The sequence below is a fragment of the Neopsephotus bourkii genome, unplaced genomic scaffold, assembly GCF_033783945.1.
Source record: "Neopsephotus bourkii isolate Nb327-2 ecotype Australia unplaced genomic scaffold, CSIRO-AGI_Nbou_v1 NB_318, whole genome shotgun sequence".
In the NCBI taxonomy this organism is placed as follows: domain Eukaryota; kingdom Metazoa; phylum Chordata; class Aves; order Psittaciformes; family Psittacidae; genus Neopsephotus; species Neopsephotus bourkii.
Genome location: NW_026900826.1, coordinates 5,593,115 through 5,616,563, shown reverse-complemented (window position 1 = coordinate 5,616,563; position 23,449 = coordinate 5,593,115). Strand labels below are relative to the sequence as shown.

At 37.6% G+C, this 23,449-nt stretch overlaps 2 protein-coding genes and 1 long non-coding RNA gene across 4 annotated transcripts in view; 2 read left to right on the top strand and 1 right to left on the bottom strand.

The window, feature by feature from the left end:
* Nucleotides 1-6,540, top strand: part of ADAM10 (ADAM metallopeptidase domain 10) — a 43,181-nt gene extending 36,641 nt beyond the window's left edge. The window contains exons 12-16 of the mRNA XM_061347525.1: nucleotides 909-1,092; nucleotides 2,250-2,358; nucleotides 2,632-2,852; nucleotides 3,707-3,833; nucleotides 4,276-6,540. Of these exons, the coding sequence (XP_061203509.1) occupies nucleotides 909-1,092; nucleotides 2,250-2,358; nucleotides 2,632-2,852; nucleotides 3,707-3,833; nucleotides 4,276-4,370 (736 nt within the window). The 3' untranslated portion in view covers nucleotides 4,371-6,540. The remainder of the gene's footprint in view (nucleotides 1-908; nucleotides 1,093-2,249; nucleotides 2,359-2,631; nucleotides 2,853-3,706; nucleotides 3,834-4,275) is intronic.
* The window catches only part of LIPC (lipase C, hepatic type), a 241,920-nt gene that overhangs the window by 177,102 nt on the left and 41,369 nt on the right, over nucleotides 1-23,449 (bottom strand). The window contains exons 4-9 of one of the 2 annotated variants that reach the window (XR_009724598.1): nucleotides 21,578-21,695; nucleotides 19,984-20,217; nucleotides 18,391-18,633; nucleotides 14,789-14,909; nucleotides 13,845-14,063; nucleotides 10,782-10,953 (exon numbers count right to left, since the gene is read on the bottom strand). Coding sequence is in view for 1 of the 2 variants with exons in the window: in XM_061347526.1 (XP_061203510.1) it covers nucleotides 10,848-10,953; nucleotides 13,845-14,063; nucleotides 14,789-14,909; nucleotides 18,391-18,633; nucleotides 19,984-20,217; nucleotides 21,578-21,695 (1,041 nt within the window). In the remaining variant the exon portion in view is untranslated. Of the gene's footprint in view, nucleotides 1-10,493; nucleotides 10,954-13,844; nucleotides 14,064-14,788; nucleotides 14,910-18,390; nucleotides 18,634-19,983; nucleotides 20,218-21,577; nucleotides 21,696-23,449 lie in introns of those variants that run through there. The other variant, XM_061347526.1, reaches the window with a different exon arrangement.
* Nucleotides 18,646-23,449, top strand: part of LOC133209121 (uncharacterized) — a 107,472-nt gene continuing 102,668 nt past the window's right edge. The window contains exons 1-2 of the long non-coding RNA XR_009724601.1: nucleotides 18,646-18,730; nucleotides 19,470-19,590. This is a non-coding gene — a long non-coding RNA (uncharacterized LOC133209121). The remainder of the gene's footprint in view (nucleotides 18,731-19,469; nucleotides 19,591-23,449) is intronic.

Genomic DNA, 23,449 nt, shown 5'->3' with positions numbered 1-23,449 from the left:
TTGTTTTTCTTAGCGTGCAATAGTTTTAAAATAGAGATGTGCTCACCTGCAGAAGGTTTGTGCTATCTTCTAATGTCTGCTGCCAATGAGCACCCTGTGAATAGCGTGAAGATGCAGTATAATTTGAGATGATGGCTTGGAAGGCTGAGCTTTAATGAAGTAGTTACGTATTTTACAACCTTCACTCTTCTGCTTTTAATGGCATATGTGTACTCAAACACAGCATCAGAAAGAGAAATGATTGTTTCCTGTGGTTTCACCAGATATACTGGTGTGTTACACTCATGTACATCGCATAAGGGGCTCAAATGTTTTTGATGTCTGTGATGGAAAGGAAGCCAAGTGTTCTTGAGGAACCAGTGAAACTATACTATATGGCTTCTTTAACAAATGTTTCTTTCCCCAGAATTTGTTTATAGGCTGACTGTGATTTCTGATAGAAGACCTGACCTGTCTCCTTCCCTTTCCTTGTTTATTTAAATAATAAGTGGTGTGCCTGCAAAAAGTAGAAAAATAAATATTATGGATGTTAATTGGTGACAGATAAATCCTTATCACACTGAAACTGATACCATCAAACTCATCAGTTGTTCCTGAATTAATTTTGCCAGCTTGCTAATTTAATGTTTTATATAAACAAACTCTGAAATGCTGTTATTTTCTATCTATTTAATTTAAAATGTCCTTGTGCTGTCTTTCTAACATAATGTAAATAGTTTAAATGGTTGCTACAATGGCTAATGGAGCAGTAACCTTTTGTTACCTTAAGGGGTGGAAAAAAATAATTTCACATTTTACTTAGTACAAATCAGAAAAATGCTGAATTTGTGTATGTGTCAGGATCAAGAGTTCTTCTGGAATAGTTCATGGTTTTTTCTTTACATCCAGTGTTTTCTATTTATTTCTAGTCCTAGCCAAGGCCCCTGCTGTACTGCACAGTGTAATTTCAAACTGAGGACTGATAAGTGTCGAAATGATTCTGACTGCGCAAAGGAAGGAATGTGTAATGGTGTCAGTGCTCTCTGTCCAGCATCTGATCCTAAACCAAACTTCACAGATTGCAACAGGAACACACAAGTTTGCATAAATGGGGTATGGGCTTTTTATCATCCATTTATATTGCAAGGCGCTGTATTATGAAGTGATATGGTTTCAGTGCTTACTGGAGAAGTGTTTAAGATTAATCCCCTTTTTTATTAAAAATGTTTGATTTATTAGTTTTAGTCAAAGAGGCACACACCAAGTACTAAGAACAGGTAACAAATATCAAGCTAGATTTACTCTCTGAGAAAGTTCCTCTTAAAGTGTTTGTACAAATTGGAGTATGAAAGTGGTTTATTTTCTAGTTCCATCTTTTCATTTTTCTTCAGTAATTTTCTTTGTAATTTTTCTTCTTTGTAATTTTGTTGCCTTAGAAAATGAAATATACTATGAAAACATGTTGAATTTGGTTTAATGAAAATACGCAGTTCCTCCACCCATGTGTATGGAATACAGATGTGCAAGCATATAGAATTACTCTGAACTGCCATTAGTTTCCTGGGTTAAAGAGTCCATGGCAGTTGCCATAAAATATTGATGAGAAGCGTTTTATAAATTGATCTATGTTTACCTGGAAGCAGAAACAAGCAAAAGTCTCCCTCTTAGAGCCGTAACTTGCATTGCTGTCATTCTGTTTTCTGCAGTCCAGGTTTTTAATCAAATGGTACTGCTTGTAATAATCAGCTAATTTAGAGTCATTTGAAAGGCTGAGGAATTGTCCATATAGTTCCTTGATTTTGAAACAAGAATATAAACACCCTGGAGGGTTTTTTTCTAGTTTTTGTAGCTGAAGGGTTATCCCACAGTGGGATTAAACACAGAATCTTTCCTGTCATTAATTTCATTATTTTCTGAGATAAGGTGTTTTGAAGACATGCTTTTGTTTGATTTTCCTGAGCAGAGTTTTGATGAATCACGTCTCAGTGTGAATTGCAGTGCTGGGAGAGTTTTGCAGGGTACTTTGAGGCCCTAAAAAGAGAGTACAGTGCGAAAAAAAATTGGCCAAACAGGCCTAAACACTGCAGTTGATTGACTGTAGGGTTTCATGTTTATAAACTTCAGAAGAAATTGAAGCTATTATTATTACTGATAAGCACCTTTAGACCTATGATTATACTTTCAGCTATTAAAAATTAATATCTTTCTTAATGTCAGTGCACTTCGAAGTGGAATTGACTTTTATATTCTCTTGCTTTTGTCTCTAACAGCAATGTGCTGGCTCTATCTGTGAGAAGCATGGCTTGGAGGAATGTACATGTGCTAGTTCAGATGGCAAGGACGATAGAGAATTGTGTCATGTCTGCTGCATGAGAAAAAGTAAGATTTGTCTGAATTGTATGTTTAAACATAGCAGTAGGTATCTGCAATCTTCTTGGGGTGTTTGTATCTCATTCATTCATGAGAGCATACTGCAATTCTGTTCACAGTTAGTTTCAGATAGATGCTGCATTGTTTTCTAGAAGATAAACAATGTATTTTGTTGTTTTACAGATTAGTAGAAACTTAATTATTTTCAAAAGCATTTTGAATGACTGAGCACCAGAATATTTGTACATGTTTTAAACTGATTAATTTATATTTACTTTTCAGTGGACCCAGCTACATGTGCAAGTACAGGCTCTAACCAGTGGGAGAGACACTTCGGTCGTAAAACTATTACTTTGCAACCTGGATCTCCTTGTAATGATTTTAAAGGCTATTGTGATGTTTTTATGAGGTGCCGGCTAGTAGATGCTGATGGCCCTCTAGCTAGATTAAAGAAAGCAATTTTTAATCCAGAGCTGTATGAAAATATTGCAGAATGGATTGTGGTAAGTTTGGGTTTTTTTTTATCTTGCTAGTCTAATGTAAAATTTTCCTGGTTGGGAAGTGTTGCTGTGGATATACAGTACTTCAGCATCCTGAATGTCCCATCTCTGAAGTTTGCCCATCCCTGGCAGTGTTCAAGGCCAGGTTGGAAGGTGTCCCTGCCAATGGCAGGGGGTTGGAACTGAATGAGCTTTAAGGTCTCTTCCAACCCAAACCATTCTGTGAATTCCTCAAAGTATAATCAGTCTTTGTCTCGCTAGTTTTTTCTGTAAACACCTTGAGTGTGGCAAATATTTGGTAGATTGAAGGGAAGGGAAACAAGTAACAAACAAGCAAATATTTTGTGTTAATACTTCTGTTCACTTTGCTGTTTCAGTGTTAATGTTCACTTTTTCAATTTACTTGGGTTTTCCTGGTTTTAAGTCTTCATGTTTGAATGCTCTGATTTCTTTTTAGGAACTAAATTTATTGATCTCGAGCATTTCTTATTTTTATTGCACTTTAGATGACCCTTTCCTAATAATAGACCGGGAGGAGAGCTACAATGAAACACCATTATAGAGCTGCATAGTCAATTCTGTGTAAGCTTTTGATTGATTTAGGCTTACATAGCTCTGTTGTAGTGAAATACTCATTTGATAATAGAATGGATCTGAAGTATTTTGGATTATTTTTTTTCTGTGTAAGAATTTTGGATTATTCTTTTTCTTTCAAATGCTGTGGTCATATTTTAAGTGATGTTTCGGAACAGCTTTTTGATGACTTCTAGAAGGCAAAGGAAAGCCATATTTCGTGACTGTTGTCTCTTACACATCTGCCAGCCCACCAACCCCAAATAATTTTTTCATGTTTTCAGGCATATTGGTGGGCAGTGTTGCTTATGGGAATTGCCTTGATCATGTTGATGGCTGGTTTCATTAAGATATGCAGTGTTCATACTCCAAGCAGTAATCCAAAGTTGCCTCCTCATAAACCACTTCCAGGTGAGTACGTAAGGTTATTAAATTTGAGTAATGTTTTATCCTCAACTATTTTGTTCTGAAGGGAAGTTTCAAGTGTCCCAACCTACAGTTGTTAGTAAGGCCAGTGTGAAACTTAATTCCTGTTAGTTTCAAAATGAAATAAAATTCATGCCACTGAGACAATCATAAAAATAATATGCATATCAAAGGAAAGCTTTGAAGATGTTTTCCGCATCAGAGTTCCTTTTATTTACTATTCCATGCTATATTTTTTTAAGAATCGGCCTGTTTAAGAAACTGCTGTTGAGATAATAAAATGTATTCTGTAAATCCTCTGTTAATTATTTAAAACCTTGCAGGTCTAAATCTGGAGCCTTTCAGAAATTGTAATCTGTATGGCAACTTTTCTAGAAATGGTTTCTTTTAAATTCATTTTAATAATGTGCATCTTTCTTTGGAACAGGCACTTTAAAAAGGAGGAGACCACCACAGACCACTCAGCCACCACAGCGGCAAAGGCCCCGAGAGAGTTATCAGATGGGACATATGAGACGTTGACTGCAGCTTTTTGCCTTGGTTCTTCCTAGTGCCTACAATGGGAAAACTCACTCCAAAGAAAACCTAATTAAGTCATTGTCCCCAGTCTTAACTCGCAAAAATAGAAGAGGAAAAAAAAAAAAAGCATGATATGCCCTCAAAACAAGTGGAAATGGTTAATTTTTAATGAGAGAATCTTCCAGCTCAGAAAGAAGAAAAGTGGTTTTCTTGCATATTTTTAATTTAGTGGCACAAAGTCCTAGAGTATCGTGATTCTTTCCCCCTTCTGTGCTCTTCATTGCTGCATTTTCTTCACTTGCAGGCAAATACGGCTGTAGGAAAACTTTTACTCAAGAATTTGGAAAACAAAAAGTTCTATTTTTCAACTGCCAGACAAGACTAGGAAGCTAGACCACCTCAGCACTGGAGACATTACTTGTCAATGTATATACATTGTTATATGCAGACATGTATTTCTAACGTACACCCGTACTTGTGTGCAATTGTAAACAAGAGAATTGCAATATGGATGTTTTCTTTGTATTATAAAACTTTTCCGCTATTAATGAAGAAATTACTGCTTAATTGACATACTCAGGATAACAGAGGATTATGGTGTGTAATGGTCAAGGATCCTGTGATGCTTTACACAGCAATTTGGAATCAAATCAAACTTTTTATCATGATCAAAGTTGTTTCAAGCGCTCATTTCATCTTTGTCAAACAGCTGCTAAGACATAGCATACAAGATTGAATGGTCTTTTAGAGGTATACCAGGTGTTCTGCAAACTCTGCAAATGCCAGAATGTTTCAAAAATGTTTTATAGAGGTGTCTAATTTCTTGTAGCTCAGCATAAATACTCTCATTTTGTCTGATTCAGTTAAATAATGAATAGTTTGATGGAATATTTCCATGCTTCAGTAGAAAATCCTACCTGTTATTCAGCTTGTTCTAAAAATTGCAACCGATTTATTTGGGCTGTTTAGGTGTTCTTACAGTACAATTAAGTTCATGTTCTGAGGGATGTGGAAAGAAAGAAAGGCTGTAGATTTGTCTTTTTTAATTTCTCAGATATTTGAATAATGCTTCAGCATGATACTGTTGATTGATAACCACTAGAGCTACTACTGCCCAGCTACTGTGGCAGCATTCAAATTGTAGTTAGGAATACCAGTTTTTCCACAGTTTTATACCAGTAGTGAAGTTCAACAGCACAATGTCCCATTCCAAAGTTTTTTATGACGAATGTAAATAATTGGCATTTTTGAAAGAGGAAACAAAAGGTGTCTTAAGGTGCTTACTGCTATGCAGGAGATGAAAGGGGGCATTACAAAGTGTTTAAGCTTGTGATATATTTATTGCTTGTTTTCCAAAAGCACCAAGCTAATTAGAGATGCAAATGGCTATAATTTTCCTGGCTTTGCTTAGGAGAGAATTTACTAAGGGTTGGACAGGCTTCCTTTGTTTGTTTTTGTTTTGTTTTGTTTTTTTAAGAGTATAAGGTTTACACAATCATTCTCATAATGTGACGCAAGCCAGCAAGGCCAAAAATGTTAACAGAATATAATGGGATCTCTTCCTTGTAAACTTGTACAGTATGTGGTAACTTTTTCAAAATACAGCTTTTTGTACATGGTTTAGAGACAAATTTTGTACATGAAACCCCAAGTCCAATAGACTATATAAATAATTCTAAATGATCTTAACTAGTTAGAAGTGTGTGTAGTTGCTTTTAAGTCATTTTAAATACATATGTTTTAAGACTGTGCAAAGATTGGAAGTGGGTTTGCATTTCTAAAATGGTGACTTTTATTCAGCAAGAGTTCTTAGTAACTTCTTGAGTGTGATAGACTTTGGAACATGTAAATTTTTTGCCTGTAATGTTATCCTGTGGTAGGATTTTGGCAGACAAATGCTGCCGTATTTTAGTTTCAGTCTAAGTTAAATGTTTTCTGAAAACAGAAATGTGCACTGAACTCTCCACTGCAAGTCAAGATGTGGTAAAACCGAAAGTTCAAGACAATGAAATGGAATACTACTGTCAATTTCATGTCCACTGTGTTTTATACAGTATCTTTTTTGTTCACTTTGGAAATTTTTACTAAAAATGCAAAAAATAAAGTATTGTGCAAAGATATGTAAGGTTTTTTGAAACTTGAAATGCATTAATAAATAGACTTGATGAAATCATCTTCTGAAGATCCATTTACTTTCTGAACCCTGAAACCAAAAAGATTATATCTATTTAAGTTTTGGTTTTTCATGGAAACGGGCTGTCATGCCAAAAAGTAACTGGGTAGTCTTTACACTATCCAAGTGCACCTCCCAAATTTAACATGTACGAGTGAATGGTTTTGTGTAACCTTTTTAAGGAAAAGCCCTAAAATTACCTTTCAGTTACTTGTATGATCACGGAACAAAAGCTTTCTCTGTTCTTATTTTCAAAATGGAAATTAGTTACTAGTGGGGTATTCAGGCCTGGCTGCATTACTACTGAATGATACCTTCTGAAATAAATAGATGTGTTTGAAGAGCAATACTGGAGTTAACACATAATACTCTGAATGCACAACTGATGGATAACACTTTTAGAAGTGAATTAGCTTTTTGCAAGGTGCTTTAAAACCAGTAAGCTGGGTGTCTGTATTTGTTGGGTGTGCTGTATAGTTGATTCCATGAATAAGGCTGCTTTTCAAAGTCAAGTCCTGCCAGCTAGGCTCATTCTTAGGGCTGTTTGTTGAGAATGGCGTCCTTAGACATCTGTTTCCCTAACTGAGCAGCATTTGCTTTGATGTAATCAAAGCACATGCAGAGTTCCTTCCTCACAGTACCTTCTGATTTTTTTTCCCATGGCTGTTTTTTTTTATATCAAAGTGCTTTCCCTTGTAGCTAAATAGCACCATCAGGGTCAAAGGTATTAGAAGAAAATCAGTTGGAGCAGAGCCCTTCTGCGAATCAGCATCATAGGTGCCTAATAGGTTTGGTGGTGGTTACAGTTACATTTCTATCTAGGAACACAAACCAGAAGGGTAGAAATAGTGCCCAGACATCTAAAATACAGGTTTTGTGTCTATCTTCAAATGTGCTTGGGGAAATAAAGGGGTACATAAACAGCTGTAATTTTTCTAACTAATATTTGACCTAAGAATCACTAGTTGTAGCTATGTGTTTATTCCTGCTGCATTTCTTAATGCTTTAGTTATTAAATGTATACATTCACCTTTGGTGTAGAAGCATGTATAGTCAGAATGGTGTGGGTGTGAGAAGGGCATCAAACTCCTCTTAAGCTATGAAACTCTCTCAGTGACTCTCTTTCACTGATACCGCTTGCCTTCGATGTTCCAATATTTGGGAAAAGCACACAAAAAGGAAAGAAGGAATTTTTACTTCTGAATATGGAAGTCCTTTATTACAGAGAGGTGATGCAAAGAACAGCATTCATTGTGTCATTCTAAGCTCTGCTTGCTCTGACAGGAGCAGGTTCCTGATGGCTTTTTTGTTTGGAGTAACACAGGAGTAATTCCAATGAGCACAAATTAAGGCACCACTATAGGCACTTGTGATTGTACATGTAACTACAGTTTTATGTGCAGGCATTGTAAGATTGACTATGCAACAACCTGTGCTTCATTTAATTTTTATATCAGAAATCAGTGTAATGGCTGTCAAAACACGGACAGGATTTATTTGGACATATTTCTGCAGAAGACATCAGAGTAAGTATCTTCATATCAGCAAGAGATCAAATACTGAATGTTCTTTTAATTTTCCTATTTGATTTATGGAAGTTCTCAAGTTGCCTTATTTGAGGATATACCAGTCAGCTGAACTGGAGAGCAATTCTTCCCACCCATCCCTCCCTCCCACCTCAAAATCTTCAGAAGCCCTCAAACTGCAGTATCCCATTCCCTAAGTTTCAGCACCCTGTAGATACCTCTTTTTTGTCACCTGCTTTTCCTGAACTAGCGCTTGCAAGCTTGCTTCTCCTGAAGTTTAGATCCCTTTATCAGCCTTTTCACCACAGAAGAGATAACTAAGGTGAAAGAAATGCCAATTTAATGTCTAAAATGTTAAGTGTGTTAGGATGTGTAACTACAGGAAAAGCATGACTCGAAAGGCTCTTTGAATGTTTTACATGATACAAATCTCATTAAAATCTGTCTTGCCAACTTTTGTGCTCTTTTTTTTTTCTTTTTTTTTCAGGTATAGTGAAGCACTAACATTTTTTCTGCACTGGAGGAGCACAGTCCAGTTTTTTCTGGGCTTTGTCTCTTGCTGTGTCATCTTTCAGGATCTTCTGACAAGGCCTGTTGAAGAGTGGGGTAGGATGTGGTTCTGGAAGCTTACAGAGTTCATAGCTTAATGAATGGTGTAGATAAAATTCAAGTGACAGTATTTCAATTCTGTAAATAGACACATCTTTTATAAACAACCCAACCTGTAACATGAGAAGTAAGAGTGGCAGATCTAGCTTTTTCTAAAAGCAAAAACTGAATTCTAGAAACCATCTAGGGAGACGCATTAATTTGAGTTAGCCACGCACATGCTTTTCAGTCTCGTTTTACATTGAGCTTTCAACACTAAAATGGCCACATCATCATTTGTTCCTTGTGTGTCGTTCTTCAGGACACAGTCCATTTTAAATTTATGCACCTAAAACTGCTGTCACTGGGTGTCAACAATTAAGTGTCTCCAGTGGATTAGAGCATATGGTGTTGCTGAAATGTTCTCTTTCTGCGTGCACTCCTGATTGGACTTTCAGCTACTGTATTTAAGTGAACAGTTTATATGTAAGCACAGAACATTGTACAGAGCTTTAATAAAATAATTGTGTCAGGAAATCTAAGTATTGGGGTACCAACCTGAAGTTTTGAATTAATCCATTTTAACTTTGACAAAGAAGGCAGAAATGCTTTTTGTATTTATTTCTTTTTTTAGCAAAATCTTTTAAAGCAGAAACTTTCAGTGCAGACCTACAGGTTCTTTTATATAGAATTTGCATCAAAATCTATAAATATCTCTCCTAATCAAGGATCTACTCCAAGTGGCCATCTTAAATATTAGGTTAGCTTCTGAAATGTATACCTCTGTAAGGACAGCCATTCTTATCTGAAAAGTATCTTCAGTTCCTATCGTATTTGGTCAGCGTTTTTGGTTCAGGAATAGTAATTACTGAAAACAGCTTTCAAAAGTTAAAAGCTAGTATTCTGAATGGTTGGCAAAGATGCATTCATCATTTGATCGCTGTTTGTCGTTTGCAGGATTGCTCACTCTGCTCAACTTGTTCATTTGTTGTGCTTTTTGAATAAATCTCACTTGCATTCTGAGAACATTGATATATTTTGATTCAGAATTCCCTGCAATATCTTGGAATGGAAACTATGCTTGCTCCAGGCCCAAGAACTCTCTCGCACATATTTTACCATTTAGAGAACATTCAAAACTAATTACATTCAGAGCACAGAGCTGTAGAAACATAATTTTTAATGAATCTTGTGCCTAGCATTACAAAGTGACAAATTAAATACTTTGACATACAAACATTTCAGTATGCACTAACCACAAAAATAATCTGAGAAAATAATGCTTATGTAGTTTCTATTCTGACATAAGAAACAAGGGAACTGTATGTCTGAATTTATAAGATCATGCACTGAAGATGTCTGAAGGTTTTACAATTTTCATTTATTAATGTAGTTCCAAATCATGCTAAAAATCTGATAAACAGTATTTAAAATCTAAAAATCTCCAGGCATTACCTGCTCACAAAAGTATGATTTTAAAGCAAAAGTTAACTTAGTTGTACTAGAACTGTGTGTAGTATAATAAGCATCAATAAAATAATTCAATTACTAGTAATTTAAATCAGTACTTTAAAATGGTTAAACAACAAAGTATTTTTAGGGTCATATGGTTCTGAACAATACCTCAAGCGTTGTATGTTGAGACGCATTTTAGTTTTGGAATGTTACACAGTAAAAATCTCAACCTCTTTGTGAACAATTTTATCTATTTGGGAATATTTCCTTCTATGAATTAATGAATTCCCCCTTGATGAGGAAATAAGGCAAGAAAATTTTAATTGATAATAGTAGCTATTAATGTTTCAAAGTATTTAATGGGAAATGAGGCTTCCCCCTCCCCCCTTAAATTGAACAAAATATCATTTTCCAAAGCTTATGGAGATGATTCTTTCCAAGAGCAATTCTTTCATTCCTAGTGAGCGGCTGTTTCTCTAAAACTTTAAACAATTTAAAATTGAGAGTTGCCTTGAAATCACTCATTGATCTCTTTGAGAGTAGGTTTCTAGATGGACAAAGCACTATTTCAGTTTACTATTGCATCACAAAATCTAAATTTTCAGTATATTTTCTTCACCACCTCTGAAACTAGCAGGATATTTAGATGCAGTGTAGCTGTGGGGTTTTTTTAACATTTTGCTAGATGTGTATTATTTTGAATATGTCTTGGTGAGTTGTTGATTTTTGTGTTCTTGCTCATTTTCTGTTTTGCCCCTGAAAGCGATCTTCACATCTCACAAATGTTTTTTCTTGTGCTGGATAAAGGTGAAGGTTGTCAATGCTTTGAGAACAAAATGTCGCTCTAGAAAGAAAACACAGCGTGTAAGCATAAAGTTACTTTGTAAGGCTACTATCTTTATAAAAGTGTGCTCTCTAGATACACTGAATCTGACTTTATCTTGTCTTTTACAGGAAGGTACCTGTTTTCATGGGCTTGTGAGAAAGAGATGTATCTGGCTACCAAATAGTAGGTGAGTAAAAGGAGCAGGCAACTGAGTGTCCCTCTGTCTCTTTCTGGTGTCATACACAGCATGCTATTCTCCACAGCATACCCGTACTTCTGTCTTTGTATTCTCGATGGCCATTGCTTGAACTCTTACTAGCAGGGTTGCACTACCTGGCCTGCTAGTACTTAGCTGGACACTGGTATTTAGCTGAGGTCATTAAAAGTTTGTTATGTAGGATGCTAAACCCCCCAGCAACTCCATATGCTACAGAATTTTTTTCTATATATGGAACTCAAATATGTTAGAATCTGGTATTTTATTGCTCATAATTGTCTTTTATTAACTACTTTTTATGCCCTTATGTTGTGTCTAAGTGTTTCTCATTAGATAATCTAACAAAGGAAAAGTTATCATGCATATAAATACTGCAACCATTGTGAGGTAAAGGTATGTGGAGATAAAAATATTGTCAACAGTTTGTTCAAATGCTTGAGAAAAGGACCAAACAGCTCAAAACACATCTTGTGTTTATTACAAGTTTTTAGTATTGCATTTCCAAACTTCCTGCTTCTTTGATCCATTATGTTTGGTCTTTCCAAGAATATAAAAATCTACAGGCTCTTCTCTTTGAAGGAAATACTTTTCCTTAAATGTCCTTTACCCTTCCTTCTAGAATCACCTAATAATCTTTTATTTCCCCATCAAGCATTAATACAGTATTTCAACAGTAACACATCATTTCCATAGCCATGACAAGCCCAGATTGCACAGAACAAACCCCAGAGGGTTATCAGTATCCATTAAAATCTTGACACAAACTCCCATTTATGCTTCCAGCAAAAAAACCTTCTAAGGAGCATTAGGTATCTCAAGATACTAGCATCATTTTTGTTAGTATAACTACTACCCCTCTCTCAGATACCTGTTTCCTAGGATTTCTTACATAGTACATCAGCAGTAATTGGCTTGTGCCAGGTTGTTGACACAGCTGTATTGCACAGGAGCTATCTGGTTAGAAAAATGTGTATTTAAAGAGCTCTCTGTTTTGTGGTGTATACTATGCTATAATTTGCTCTAGCAGCTAGGTCAGTACTGATTTGGGATCATCACTTTAAGAAGCAGCTTTTGATAGCAGGAGCATGTGCCAAGTGCTGCGTTAGGAGAGAAAAATACCTACAAAATATAATTTCAGGGGGACAAAACCCAATAAAATGTGATCTTTTCTCTGCCTCTCAGCACACACAGGTTGTCTTATGAGAATGTCTCTTTCAATTGTTTGATTTGCCTTTTGTTTCAATATCAAGGAGATGCATCTCTGCCAATAAGTACTGTTCCACAGAAAGTCTTCAGTAGTAATAACTGGTGCTGGTAAGAAAGAGACTACAGCAAAGAAAAAATCCCCTTCTAAGCCTGAGCCACAGTTACAAGGTAAGACATGCTTTTCTCATTAACCTTAATTAAACTGCTCAGTTAAAATTCTCCAAGGATTAAAGCAGTGGAAATCATTATGATTCTTGTTATTCTGTCTTCTGGCAGAAATTTCTTTGAGTGAATAAGCAAAAGTGTTATTAGCATTGCTGTATGTAGGGAACAGAGCCACTCAGACTTGGTGATCCAGTTTCAAAGCAATCAGCAGGGAAAAAGGAAAAATGAACACTACCACACACCCTCACACCCTACCCTCCCAAAAAGAAAAATCCCAAACCAGACACGAACTTGTTTGCATTCATACTGTTTTTTTTCTTCAGAAAACTCATTTCTAGTGCTACTTCAGAGATCAGCTACCAAAAGTCACATCACTGAATCCACACTGTTTAAAAAAGAACTACAGTGCAAAAATTGGTGTCAAATGCCAGTGAAAGTATGATATGCAGAAGTACGTACAGTCTTCTTGTTTTCAAGGACTGCTCACGTTCTGCTCACCTGCCACAGGAATTTCAAACTGTCTGTAGCTGAAGCTTTGCTTCCACAATGTATCATCTCAGGAACCTGTTACACAGCCTCCACCCTGCAGTAATTCCTTATCAGCTATCAAACACTGGACTGGCTCTTGTATGGATGAGATAAAAATAAGGGAATTTTGAACCCTTAACTTCAATGAATAATGAGATAACTGTGTAGTTCCAGATTTGATCTTTCAGTGAATACTTTCAAGAATGGAGATGCTGAGTTTCTCTATTAATTACATACTGAAAGTCAAGTAATTAATATTTAGCATATTTTTTGTAAGTAGGAATTTGAATTTTTCATCACATTAATGTTGGAGCCAATATTTATCTTACAAAGCATCTTGTTTCTTTGAAATTTCATATGTTCCTTATGGAGTGAGATAATCATGTTCTGAAAGTAAGTCACAAATTGTTATCAGCTATTGTAATTAATTGTGTGGAAAAGCTTCATTGCAGAACTTGTTAAAATTCTTCCTTGGATATGTATGCTGACTCCTCTATCTTATATACCCATGTATCAGCAAAACTACCACCCAAGGCTACTGTGCCTTAAACTCAGATGGTGAGCCTGAACATTTCCTACTATTAATTTCTGACCTAAAACCAAAGTAACTATTTAAATCACTTGAAAATCATGCATTCTGATAGGAGGGGGTAATGTCAGTCATTGTACATGGATAAATTCACCATTGGTGAGAGTGCTGGGACTCAGATGCTTGCATTTGAATGAAAATAACCTGTGTGCCAAATATCTAGGGTGTTATTACAGAAAAAAATTGTACTTTCAGTACACTTACTTTTGCTGTGTTTCCCCTGCTTTTACTCTTATTGTCTTCACTATAAGGCCTGGTTGACGGGTGCCTTTTGTCCATGTCATTATGGTTTGAACTGTGTCCCAGAGATTTTCCCAAACTGCAGTTCCTTCCCATTTTAACTTGATCATTATTACCTCACCAATATCAGTGTCCAGGGTGATGAGAATAGAGTAGGTTTTATTCCCATTTATACTTTCAGCTCTGCAGAAGACAAAACCAGAATAATGCCATCTTAATTATTATGGTTAAAGTGAAAAAAACCCCAAACAATTAGTTTGCTCTCTTTTTGAAACCAAAGAAGGAACTATGTTTCCTCCTCCTTCTCCAAAAGGGACCCTTACTGTCTCTAGGATACTCTACTCCACGTGCATAAAATGGCGAAATATGGCAACATGCTGAAAAAGAAGTGGGAGAATCCTAAACAGCTGGTGAAGCAGTTAGGGTTTCTGACAACAAAAGAAAAGGTGTCCCATAATAACATCTATGTTGTATCTTTTGTTTGCTAGAGCAAATTCTGACCCACTCTGTTGCCTTCGCTTTTGTTAATGCATATGGTGTCTATCATAAGAAATATCCAAAATTATTTATCTTAATTATAGCTGCTTATTTATTTGTGTTTTAATTTATTAGATCTCCCTCTGTTACCCATGGGATGGACCAGATATAAGTGGACAGGATACTTAGCATTCAGGGAAACTTCCAAGATTACTAAGTTCGGTTTATAGAGATCTTTCACGCAAAACCAGTATGAACATTATAAAAGTTTGTGATTTTTAGGGAACATGGGTGAAGAGAAGACAATTTCCAGTTCATCTTCACTTACCTGTACTAAACCATTTCACACATAGCAATTTACATACGTGAGAGTGTAATAAATTGGCACCTTCTTTCTCACTTGCATAGTGATGTGTAATATCAATACTCACAGTGTGATGGGCAAGTTTTTAGCATCCTCCTTAGTGCCTGTCAGAGACATGGCAAAAGTTGGCTCTAAATGCTTGCCTGGGATTTCATTGATGAAGTGGATCTTGAACTGGTAATGATAGACTGTAGAAAAGAAGAATTTGCAAAGCGATAAAATTAATAGTCAAAGAAGCAATAGATTTCTCAGGCAAAATAAAATTGGATTGATACGGTATTTTATTTTTTAGACAGATGTGTTGCAATTAAATCCTTTTTTGTTGTTGTTGTGATTGTTGCTGTGCTGTGTATCCCTTAGAGTTTGGAGATCTGTTGCTCTATTTAAAAGGATGGAGAAAAAAAGGAAAAAGGTAACCTGGTTGAGTTGCCTTTGTAGATAAAACATTCTTCCATGGGAAATATTTCAGCTTTTCTTAAGTTTAATTGTTAGAATTTCTGGCAAGCTCTCTTAATGTAATCACCAGACAAATTCTTATGACTGGACATAGCTAGAGATGTATGACACAGATTGAAGAATTTATGCAATGTAGTCAGGCCTCTTCACTGATCAGCTGGAAAATTGTCTTGTGAAACAGATGACTCGCAAACTTTCTTTGACTGCATAATAATACATTGTGCTTAACATGCATATGTTAACAATGTGACTTTGTTCAAGCACATTACTGTAAGAAAGATATCATTAATACTTTGCGATTTGGTGGGTTTCTAGAAGAACAGTGTTTAGGGAAGTGTTTGAACTGAGTATTGTCAGAATGAAGAATTATATCTTCAGTGGTCTGGTTGTGAGCAGCTTGACATCAGCAAATCATGAAAAAACCAAACAAACCCCAACAACCAAATCCTAAGAGTTAGAGGCCATGTGCACGGAGATATTATCAGCTAGGAATTTAGGTGTTAAGGAAGAAAACCTTAAGTAACTTCTATTAACAAAGATCACAGAGTATTTGAAAGAAAGTTGTTTGCATTTACCCTTGCAATCTGGTCAAATTACGCACGGGAAACTGTCCTTGTAAAATACTGATTTTTGAGTAGAAAGATGCTCTTGCTCATTTCCTCTCCTCACCCACTTCCAGCTTCCCTACATCTGAGAGTGGATCCACCATACTGCTAAGAGGAATCTTTTTACGTACGTGCACAGATTCATTTGTTTTGTGTGTGTGTGTAGCTCTCTGTTCACAATGGAAGGCATTTGCTGGAAAAGCTGTAACTTTTTGTGGTGTTTCCTAGTTAATGTCAGTGAAAAATGTATTTTCCTTAGAAAAGGTGCCAGCAAACAAAATGGCTGCTTCTTTGCTGCAAACCTGATGAAGACAAAGCAGGCAGAGGCTTGTTTATAGGTCACTTTTATTACTAAACTGTCTTTCCTGAGGTTTCCCTCAATGTAAAAATGGATTATTCTAGTGTATGTTCTGATAAAGCCCAGGCTTTTGCTGTGGTTGTGACACTCACTCTCGGGGAAAAAGGAGAGCATGTTCGCATAAAAACTCTGACTCAGGGTCCCATCAGAGCTTTATTATAAATGTTAACTTCTTTGTAACAAATGTTTTTTGTTTGAACTGGATTAAAGTGCACTCCAGAATATAATGCCATTAACCTGAAAAATGAAACAGCAGATTTTGTGAGGGCGCGGAGGACTGTGAAGGATAATGCTGATTTTTCTGAAGTTTCTTCTGTTTGGGCTTTTCACATGATCTTCAAACTTATTTTTTTTTTTAAGAGCATTACAAAGATGACTTTGTCTGCACCCTCCCACAGTTGCCGCCTTGTTTGGGAACCTTTGTGAAAGGAGGCTATTGTCTGGAGCACCAGTATCTGTGTATGCAGCAAGGATGGTTTTTTGAAGCAAAGCAGTTCCAGGCATCAAAATGCAACATGTTTAAATTGAAATCAAAGCCAGCAAGACACAGCTATTTTACCACAAGCTGAAACTATCTCTGCACCGAAGAACACAACATAGGGATCGTGTTTCTGTGCCCAGGCGTGGTGCCCTCAGAGCAATTCACCTTCCTCATTCTGGCGGTGACCTGACTGTACTGCAGCAAAGTCACACTGGGAGCTAGGCACAGCCGATGGCATTTTAAAAATGTACTTAAAGTCGCTTCCTGAAGCGTTTTTTAAAGTATAAGATGAGATCCAGCAGATTCAGCTGCCTTGAGTATCCTTGAGGGCTGAGGAGATCCCTCTGGAGTCATCACTTGAGTACTTCACAGCTGCGTTAGTGGAAGACTTCAAAATTATTTTAAAAGTACCTGAATTCGTGTGGGTTTTTTAATCTGTGCTATTGCAGCTGAGTACCAGGCACTGCGAGGAAACAAGATGTGTAATGCAAGCAACACTTTTAAGCTTTTTTCCCCAGGACCGGAAAGCTCCTCAGTGTCCATGCCGGGGCGCACTACTGACATTCAAAATGCTTCCCCAACCCCAGCATCTTGGGTAAGGGACAAGAGGGCTGACCCGCTCCAAGAGGAGAGAAGCACCCGCTTTCTGGCTGTGCCAGGCACAACAGGCCGGTGAGTGCAGTGGTGCGGGGCCTCCATGGCTGCTGAGGGAGCCCGCGGGCAGGCAGGGCTCTGGTGCTGCAGTGCTGAGGTGAGAGTAGGGCTGTGGTGCAGTGTGTGCCCGGGAGCGCAGTGAGGAGGTGGGAACTGCTCTCAAGCCTCCTCCGTCTGTGGAGGCCCGCGGCCCTGAGCGGGGCCCCCGCCTGGGCTCTGCCCTGCGTGTGCCGCCTCGGGAGCCGGGGAAGGAGGTAGTGAGGGGGAACACCATGCACCAGAAGTGCCTGCACTGAAAGCCCCTTGGAAGAAGTCCCTGCCGTTCATCCCGTGCAGTCCTGCTTGTTCTTGCTTGAAATGGCACGCAAAACTTTCCACTAGGAGGTGAATGTTTGCTCGTCAGCAGCAGTTGTCTTCAGTCTCTGACAGCTGAGGCACAATCAGCCTATAGCCAGGCCTGCACCATTTTGTAATGGAGGCTGGCAGACAGGCCTCGTTTCCCTGTCACAGTGCTTTCCTTCTGGTAATATGTGCAGGAAGCCACACTGATGGTCTCTCTGAACTTTGAAAGTTGTCATTTTGTGCTCTTCATAAGGTAATTTAATGGACTTAAGGTCACAGTTTTAGTGCTGCTCTTCTGCCCTGTAAAAGTCCATGTTATGTTTTCTGTCCATTGTTTGAAAAGTAGTATGTCACCTTGTAGACTAATTGCAGGTAAAATTTGGGCATACTTGGAACAGGCTGGTTTAGAGGCCTCCCAAAGCAATCCTGCTGCTTTTTTTGGCTTGGCTGTATACCTGCGTATCTGATCACAAATTCACACAGGCCAGTTGCAGGAAGATCCTGTAGATCAGGACCCAAAGCATCCCCAAAGCCTCAGATCCACAGTTAGCCAGCCTGTGGCAAGTATGCAGCATGCTTTTCCCCACAGAAACATTGTCAGGATCTTGATGAAGAGGCATCAACATGGCCTATGGGGATCCTTAGTTATCTCAGCAAATTTATTATTCCCATGGACTTTTATAAGCTTTAATAAATGAGTAAACAGGATCCCAAAGCTTAGGCTCATTTTCGCACTCTGTGATCTGGACACTGAAACAAATATTCCCACAAACCTTTGAAAGGCATACGAGCTCTTGTTTTCAGAAAGAGACGTCTGCTTTTCGGGAGCCGTTCCTCCCTGATGTTGTAGCCCAGTGTGTTGCACCGGTTCTTTCTACAGCTGAGACACATTCCCTTGTTGAAAGTGTTGATGTCATTGCACCAGTACGCTGTGCTCTGCTTGTCATTGTGAAGCAGAGAGTCGATGAACAAATGAACTGACCTCTCATGAGCACATTTCACAGTTTGAGCAATGCCTGCAAAAATGCAAACAACAAAATTTTTCATACCCTTGTGCCTCTTTCCTCTTCCTTGTTCCCACATTTCAACTGCAGAGGAGTACAGTAACCAGCTGTAAGCAATACGTTATTGTTCCCCCCATGCCCTTTTACTACCCTTCACATAATTATTTTTTCCTTCTCCCCATCCCCCAGCCCTTTACATCAAGATTTTGCCTCAGAAATGGTAGATTGTAGCAACTTTACTTTTAGGATCATTCAAAAATAGTTTGGCTGAAGCCACCTGGTAACAAAATTGAGTAATTTGCTTAAACTTCTCTAGCCTGTTTAAGACTGTAAATATGAACCTTGATTTCATTGTCCTGGCTGTTATAGTCAATATGAAATACAATTTAAGGCTGTATGCAGTCTTTCAGATCATGCCCCATTAGAGGCAGCAGTCTCATTCTGAATGGTTGAACAGTGTTGTCTGTTGGATGCTTACCCACTGTCATCTTTTGTCCCTATCAGAGTGACAAACTCATGTTGAACTGAATTTTGTTTTCAGCAACTACTGAGGGGAAATGACCAAAAAAAGTGTTAAAAACATTAAAATATTAAATACATAGATCTGATTTTATGAGAGGTAACTTTTTCTTCTGTGTCAACAAATTACGAAAGTTTCCTTCTGTGCAATTAAGATATATCATGATGGGCTGTTTTGACATGTTTTCACTGATAAACTTTTTAACTGGTGCTTGGTTTCACATTTGTTATGAATAGGTGCTATCAAGTCTACTCTTAGACTGTGTTGATAGTTGCATCAGTACCTTTTTCAGTATGTTGTATCAGTTTCTCTATATGTTTATGTTTAGGTACATTGGAAATAAGCTTCAGTATATAAAACCCAGCCTCAAACACTGGCAGTCAAGTCCTAGAGAAAGCCTCATCTGTGCACCTGAAGGACATGGAGTTGTGAAAACGTGAACTAAGGAGGTGAGTAGTACAGCCCTGTGTTTTATTTGATTTGAAATAATTAATTGCACACTAGATTAATCTGGCTTAATTAGAATAATTTTTCTCATTTCCTCTACTGCTAAAACAAATACCTTTGAAATTATTCAGAAGTGCTTGACAGCAGGATGCTTGTGGCCTCATTTTCTGAAGCACTAGGCAGCCAAATTCGTTACTGGAGTCAGTAAGAACAGTTTGAACTCAATACGTGTAAAAAGCAGATAACCAAATTTTAGAAAAGAAATTTCTTGCATATAATGGAAGGTAATGCTCCCACTAGATACTGTTTAAGACCATAGAGATCTGTAAAGTTTCCCAAAGATACCGTCAGTGCAGCTGCAATGCTTCTTCCCGTTTTGTGCCATTGATTCTTACCAGTGATTCCGTATTCTGCAATGTGATTATACACATGCATAATGTGACAGCCAGGTTGAAAGGTGCCTCCATTGGGGTAAAAGTCAAAATGAGCCACAGGCTGCTTGATGCCAACACTGAGACCCATATGCTGTTTAGTGAATGTATGAATCGCATCTACGAAGTTTGCATCATCTGGAGATAACCGGTCGGTTGGTGACATGCCTTCAAACAAGGGACCAGCAGGGTCAAGGCCTGCAATAAATGCAAATAATCCAGTTGTGATGTAGTGCAGGTAGGCTGTTCTTTTACTGTTATGAGAAAAGCCTGTGATAAGTATTTAAAAAAAGACAGCACTGGTACTTTACAAGGTCTTTCACCATAGAAACAATGCCAGGAGCACTTGTCCTGCAGAGGGTACAAGATCACACCAAAAGGTAAACACGGGCACTGTAATAAGCAGTAACTGCTGCATGCACAAGGACACAGGCCCAGAGATCGATTTGTTTGTTATAGGTGAACCATGCTGCTCCTGCCGTATTACCTGAGGGATGTTTACTTAATTTTGTTTTCATACTCTAGAGGTCATGCATTTCAGAGGCCCTTTTGAAGATACCAGTCCCACAAGGATGACTTTTAGCCCACATTTAGGACCTGAAACTTTATAAAGCTTCACTTACTGCTTGAGAGACTGTATGTCTGCTAGGCATTTTTTCTAATAATTGTTCAGCTTAAAAGCCTTCAAGGCAAATTATTGCAGTATTTAGAAAAATAATATACCACTGAGGGAGTCATACTGACTTCCAGTGTACAAGATATTTTTGCATGGTGCTCTTTTTTGTTAGGAACTGATTTATGGAGAAAGGCTGCCTGCATGGCTTAAAGCTGCTTTCAGTTTTGAGAACAAAGCTTCTAAAGTTGGTATTATGGACTAACGTAGTTGCATAGACGTAACTGGACAAGACTATTAACACAGGCTACAAGCAGGCATGTCACCCTCGAGGCATGCAATTACTTTTATTTTTAATAGCTTTTACACTATAAAATATTCAAACTTATTGTTAAAAGTCTGAGTAATTTGTACTGAAGAATGCATATAGATGTTACACAAAATATGTTCTAATGTAGTTAAATGTTTTCTACTTATTATTGAGGTTTGATATACTAATATGCTTTGAACAAGCAGCACTGATGAACTGAAGTCCTTCAGTGTGCACACAGGTGTAATATACCACATAGTGGAAAATCAGCTTCTTGGCATGCAGGCACTGTCACAAGAGCTGTTGTATAAGGAGCTGTGATATGTGGCAATGAATCCAAGATCAGAATTGGAACTTCAAACTAGTCATGTGTATTTGCCTGTGTGAAAACAATCAAGTGCTAACTTTGTTTAATTTAAGCATCTATTAGGGATACAACATATGGTGATACTTCATTTTGAAAAGTGTTTAATTAAATTTCCTAATTCTTAATTTCTAAAGCAGTGGGTTGAATCTTCTAAACTGTGTCAAATACTGCTATTCAACAACTAAACTTTGATATGATATTGATATGTCAGATATCTGTGTAACTTAAATCCACTGACTGTTACATTTCTTCAAATTATGTCTCTTACCTGTAATTCTTCCAATCTTGTTCGTACCACTGATAAAACTTCCAGCAAATCCTGAAACATGAGCTCCTAGGCTGTACCCAATTAGATGAGCATTACTTCTGGAAAACTGAATGGATTCCTGGAAAACAGTGGCAGCTTGATTTAGATGCAGAAAATGTGAAATGTAGACAGTGAAATACTTTACTACAAGCTAGGAATACCATGAATTACAACACAGGAAATGTGTATGCTCATGATGGAAGTCAAATGTGGCATGTGGATCATGCATTGATTATTTCCCCTGTTCGAATGTTATTCCTTGCCTCCTTTTCATGCAGCAGGAAAACACCACACATTTGAGCACTGCTACTCACTTGCTGTTTTCTGGAAAACCATCAACGCAGATAGCAGGATTTTTGGTGCTGTTTGTTGCAAGTGGTGCAGAAGTGCATTGCCTTTTGTCTGCAGCATTTAGCTTTCCGATGAGTATAAAATGGGTATCTGTCCTTTAACTTCAGTGTAAAACAATCCTTCATAGAAAATGCCTTGCTTTTTTTGCCTGAGACATTAGCGCAAGCCAACGTAAGAAAACATTGATCAGACATGCTGTGATACAGAAATGGCGTTTCTTGAATTGGTTTGTACAAAACTAGATATCAGATATGAAACCAACCTACTGAAGCAGAATCGTACTCGAGCTTGTCTTCTTACCTAATTAATACTACCTAGATCTTAAGCATTTCATGTGAGCTGCAAGGCTCAAAAGTTTTTCTGACTTGTAAAGAGTTCCCCTACTAACTCTTGGAGTAAGAGCACTGAGATTTAGTTTGATTTTATTCTTTATTAAAATGTTGCACAGTTTTTGTTACAGGCACTGAGGATATTCCAAATTCTTGCCAGCCTGTAAGCAGACAGAAGCATAACTATCTAGTTAGAACAGTTCAGTTAGAATGAAGGGGCTTTTCACTGTTAAACACATGAGGGGTGCTTTTCAACAAAAGGAAGGTGTACAGCTTGAACGCACTCAGTTGAATGATGTGAAAATTTGTGGTATATGTGGTACAAGAGAAGCTACCTACAGTGCTGGAGCAAGGAATTGTTTATTCAGACCTCAGTTTGTTTGCTGACACTGGAGAAATCACAGACTGCCTTTAATTGTTGACAACGTGGTGTGTCCTCCTGGGAACTGAACAAAGTCCACCATTTCATTCATTCAATAATTAAACAGCTTCAAAATACGGCTTTAGGCTCAAACTACATTTGACCAAGAACTAAGGTTTGTTTTAATGTCACAACACAAAAATAGTGACTCTGGCTCTTCTGCCTTCTCTTCTGTGCCTGTTGTCCTTAAGTGGGCATGGTACCTGACAGCTTCTTCTAGTCCTGCCATTCCTTTTGAAAGCAGCTTAGCCATTCAACAGTATTTGCTACAAATCTTTTGGCTTTGCAGTGTACTTCCCTTTCACCTTAGGCCTCACCATATTCAAATTAATGTATTAAAAACATCATTATGAGGTCCAGAAGTATAATTTAATTTCAAATTAGGTAACAAATTATTACTGGAGATAAAGGAAATAAGATTTGCCTGGTTTGTATGAGTGATTCTCATTCTAGTGTTTGCTTTCTGCGTTTTCTTGAATAGTGTTGGAGACCAGCGATCCCTTGCAGACTTGTCTGCAGCCTTTTCAATCTAGCCATGGCAGATGCTCCCTATGTAGTAGTTTTGATAAGTAGTCACTATGTTAACATGGCCCTATACTCGCTGCTCCTTTCCTGTCGTCTTGTTTGTGTGGCATGTCTGTCTGCTTGAAAGGTCTCTCTTTACATTTTGGATCTCTAAGCAATTATTTTAGAATAATCTTTGAGGAGCTGAGGCAAAAATCAGACACAGTG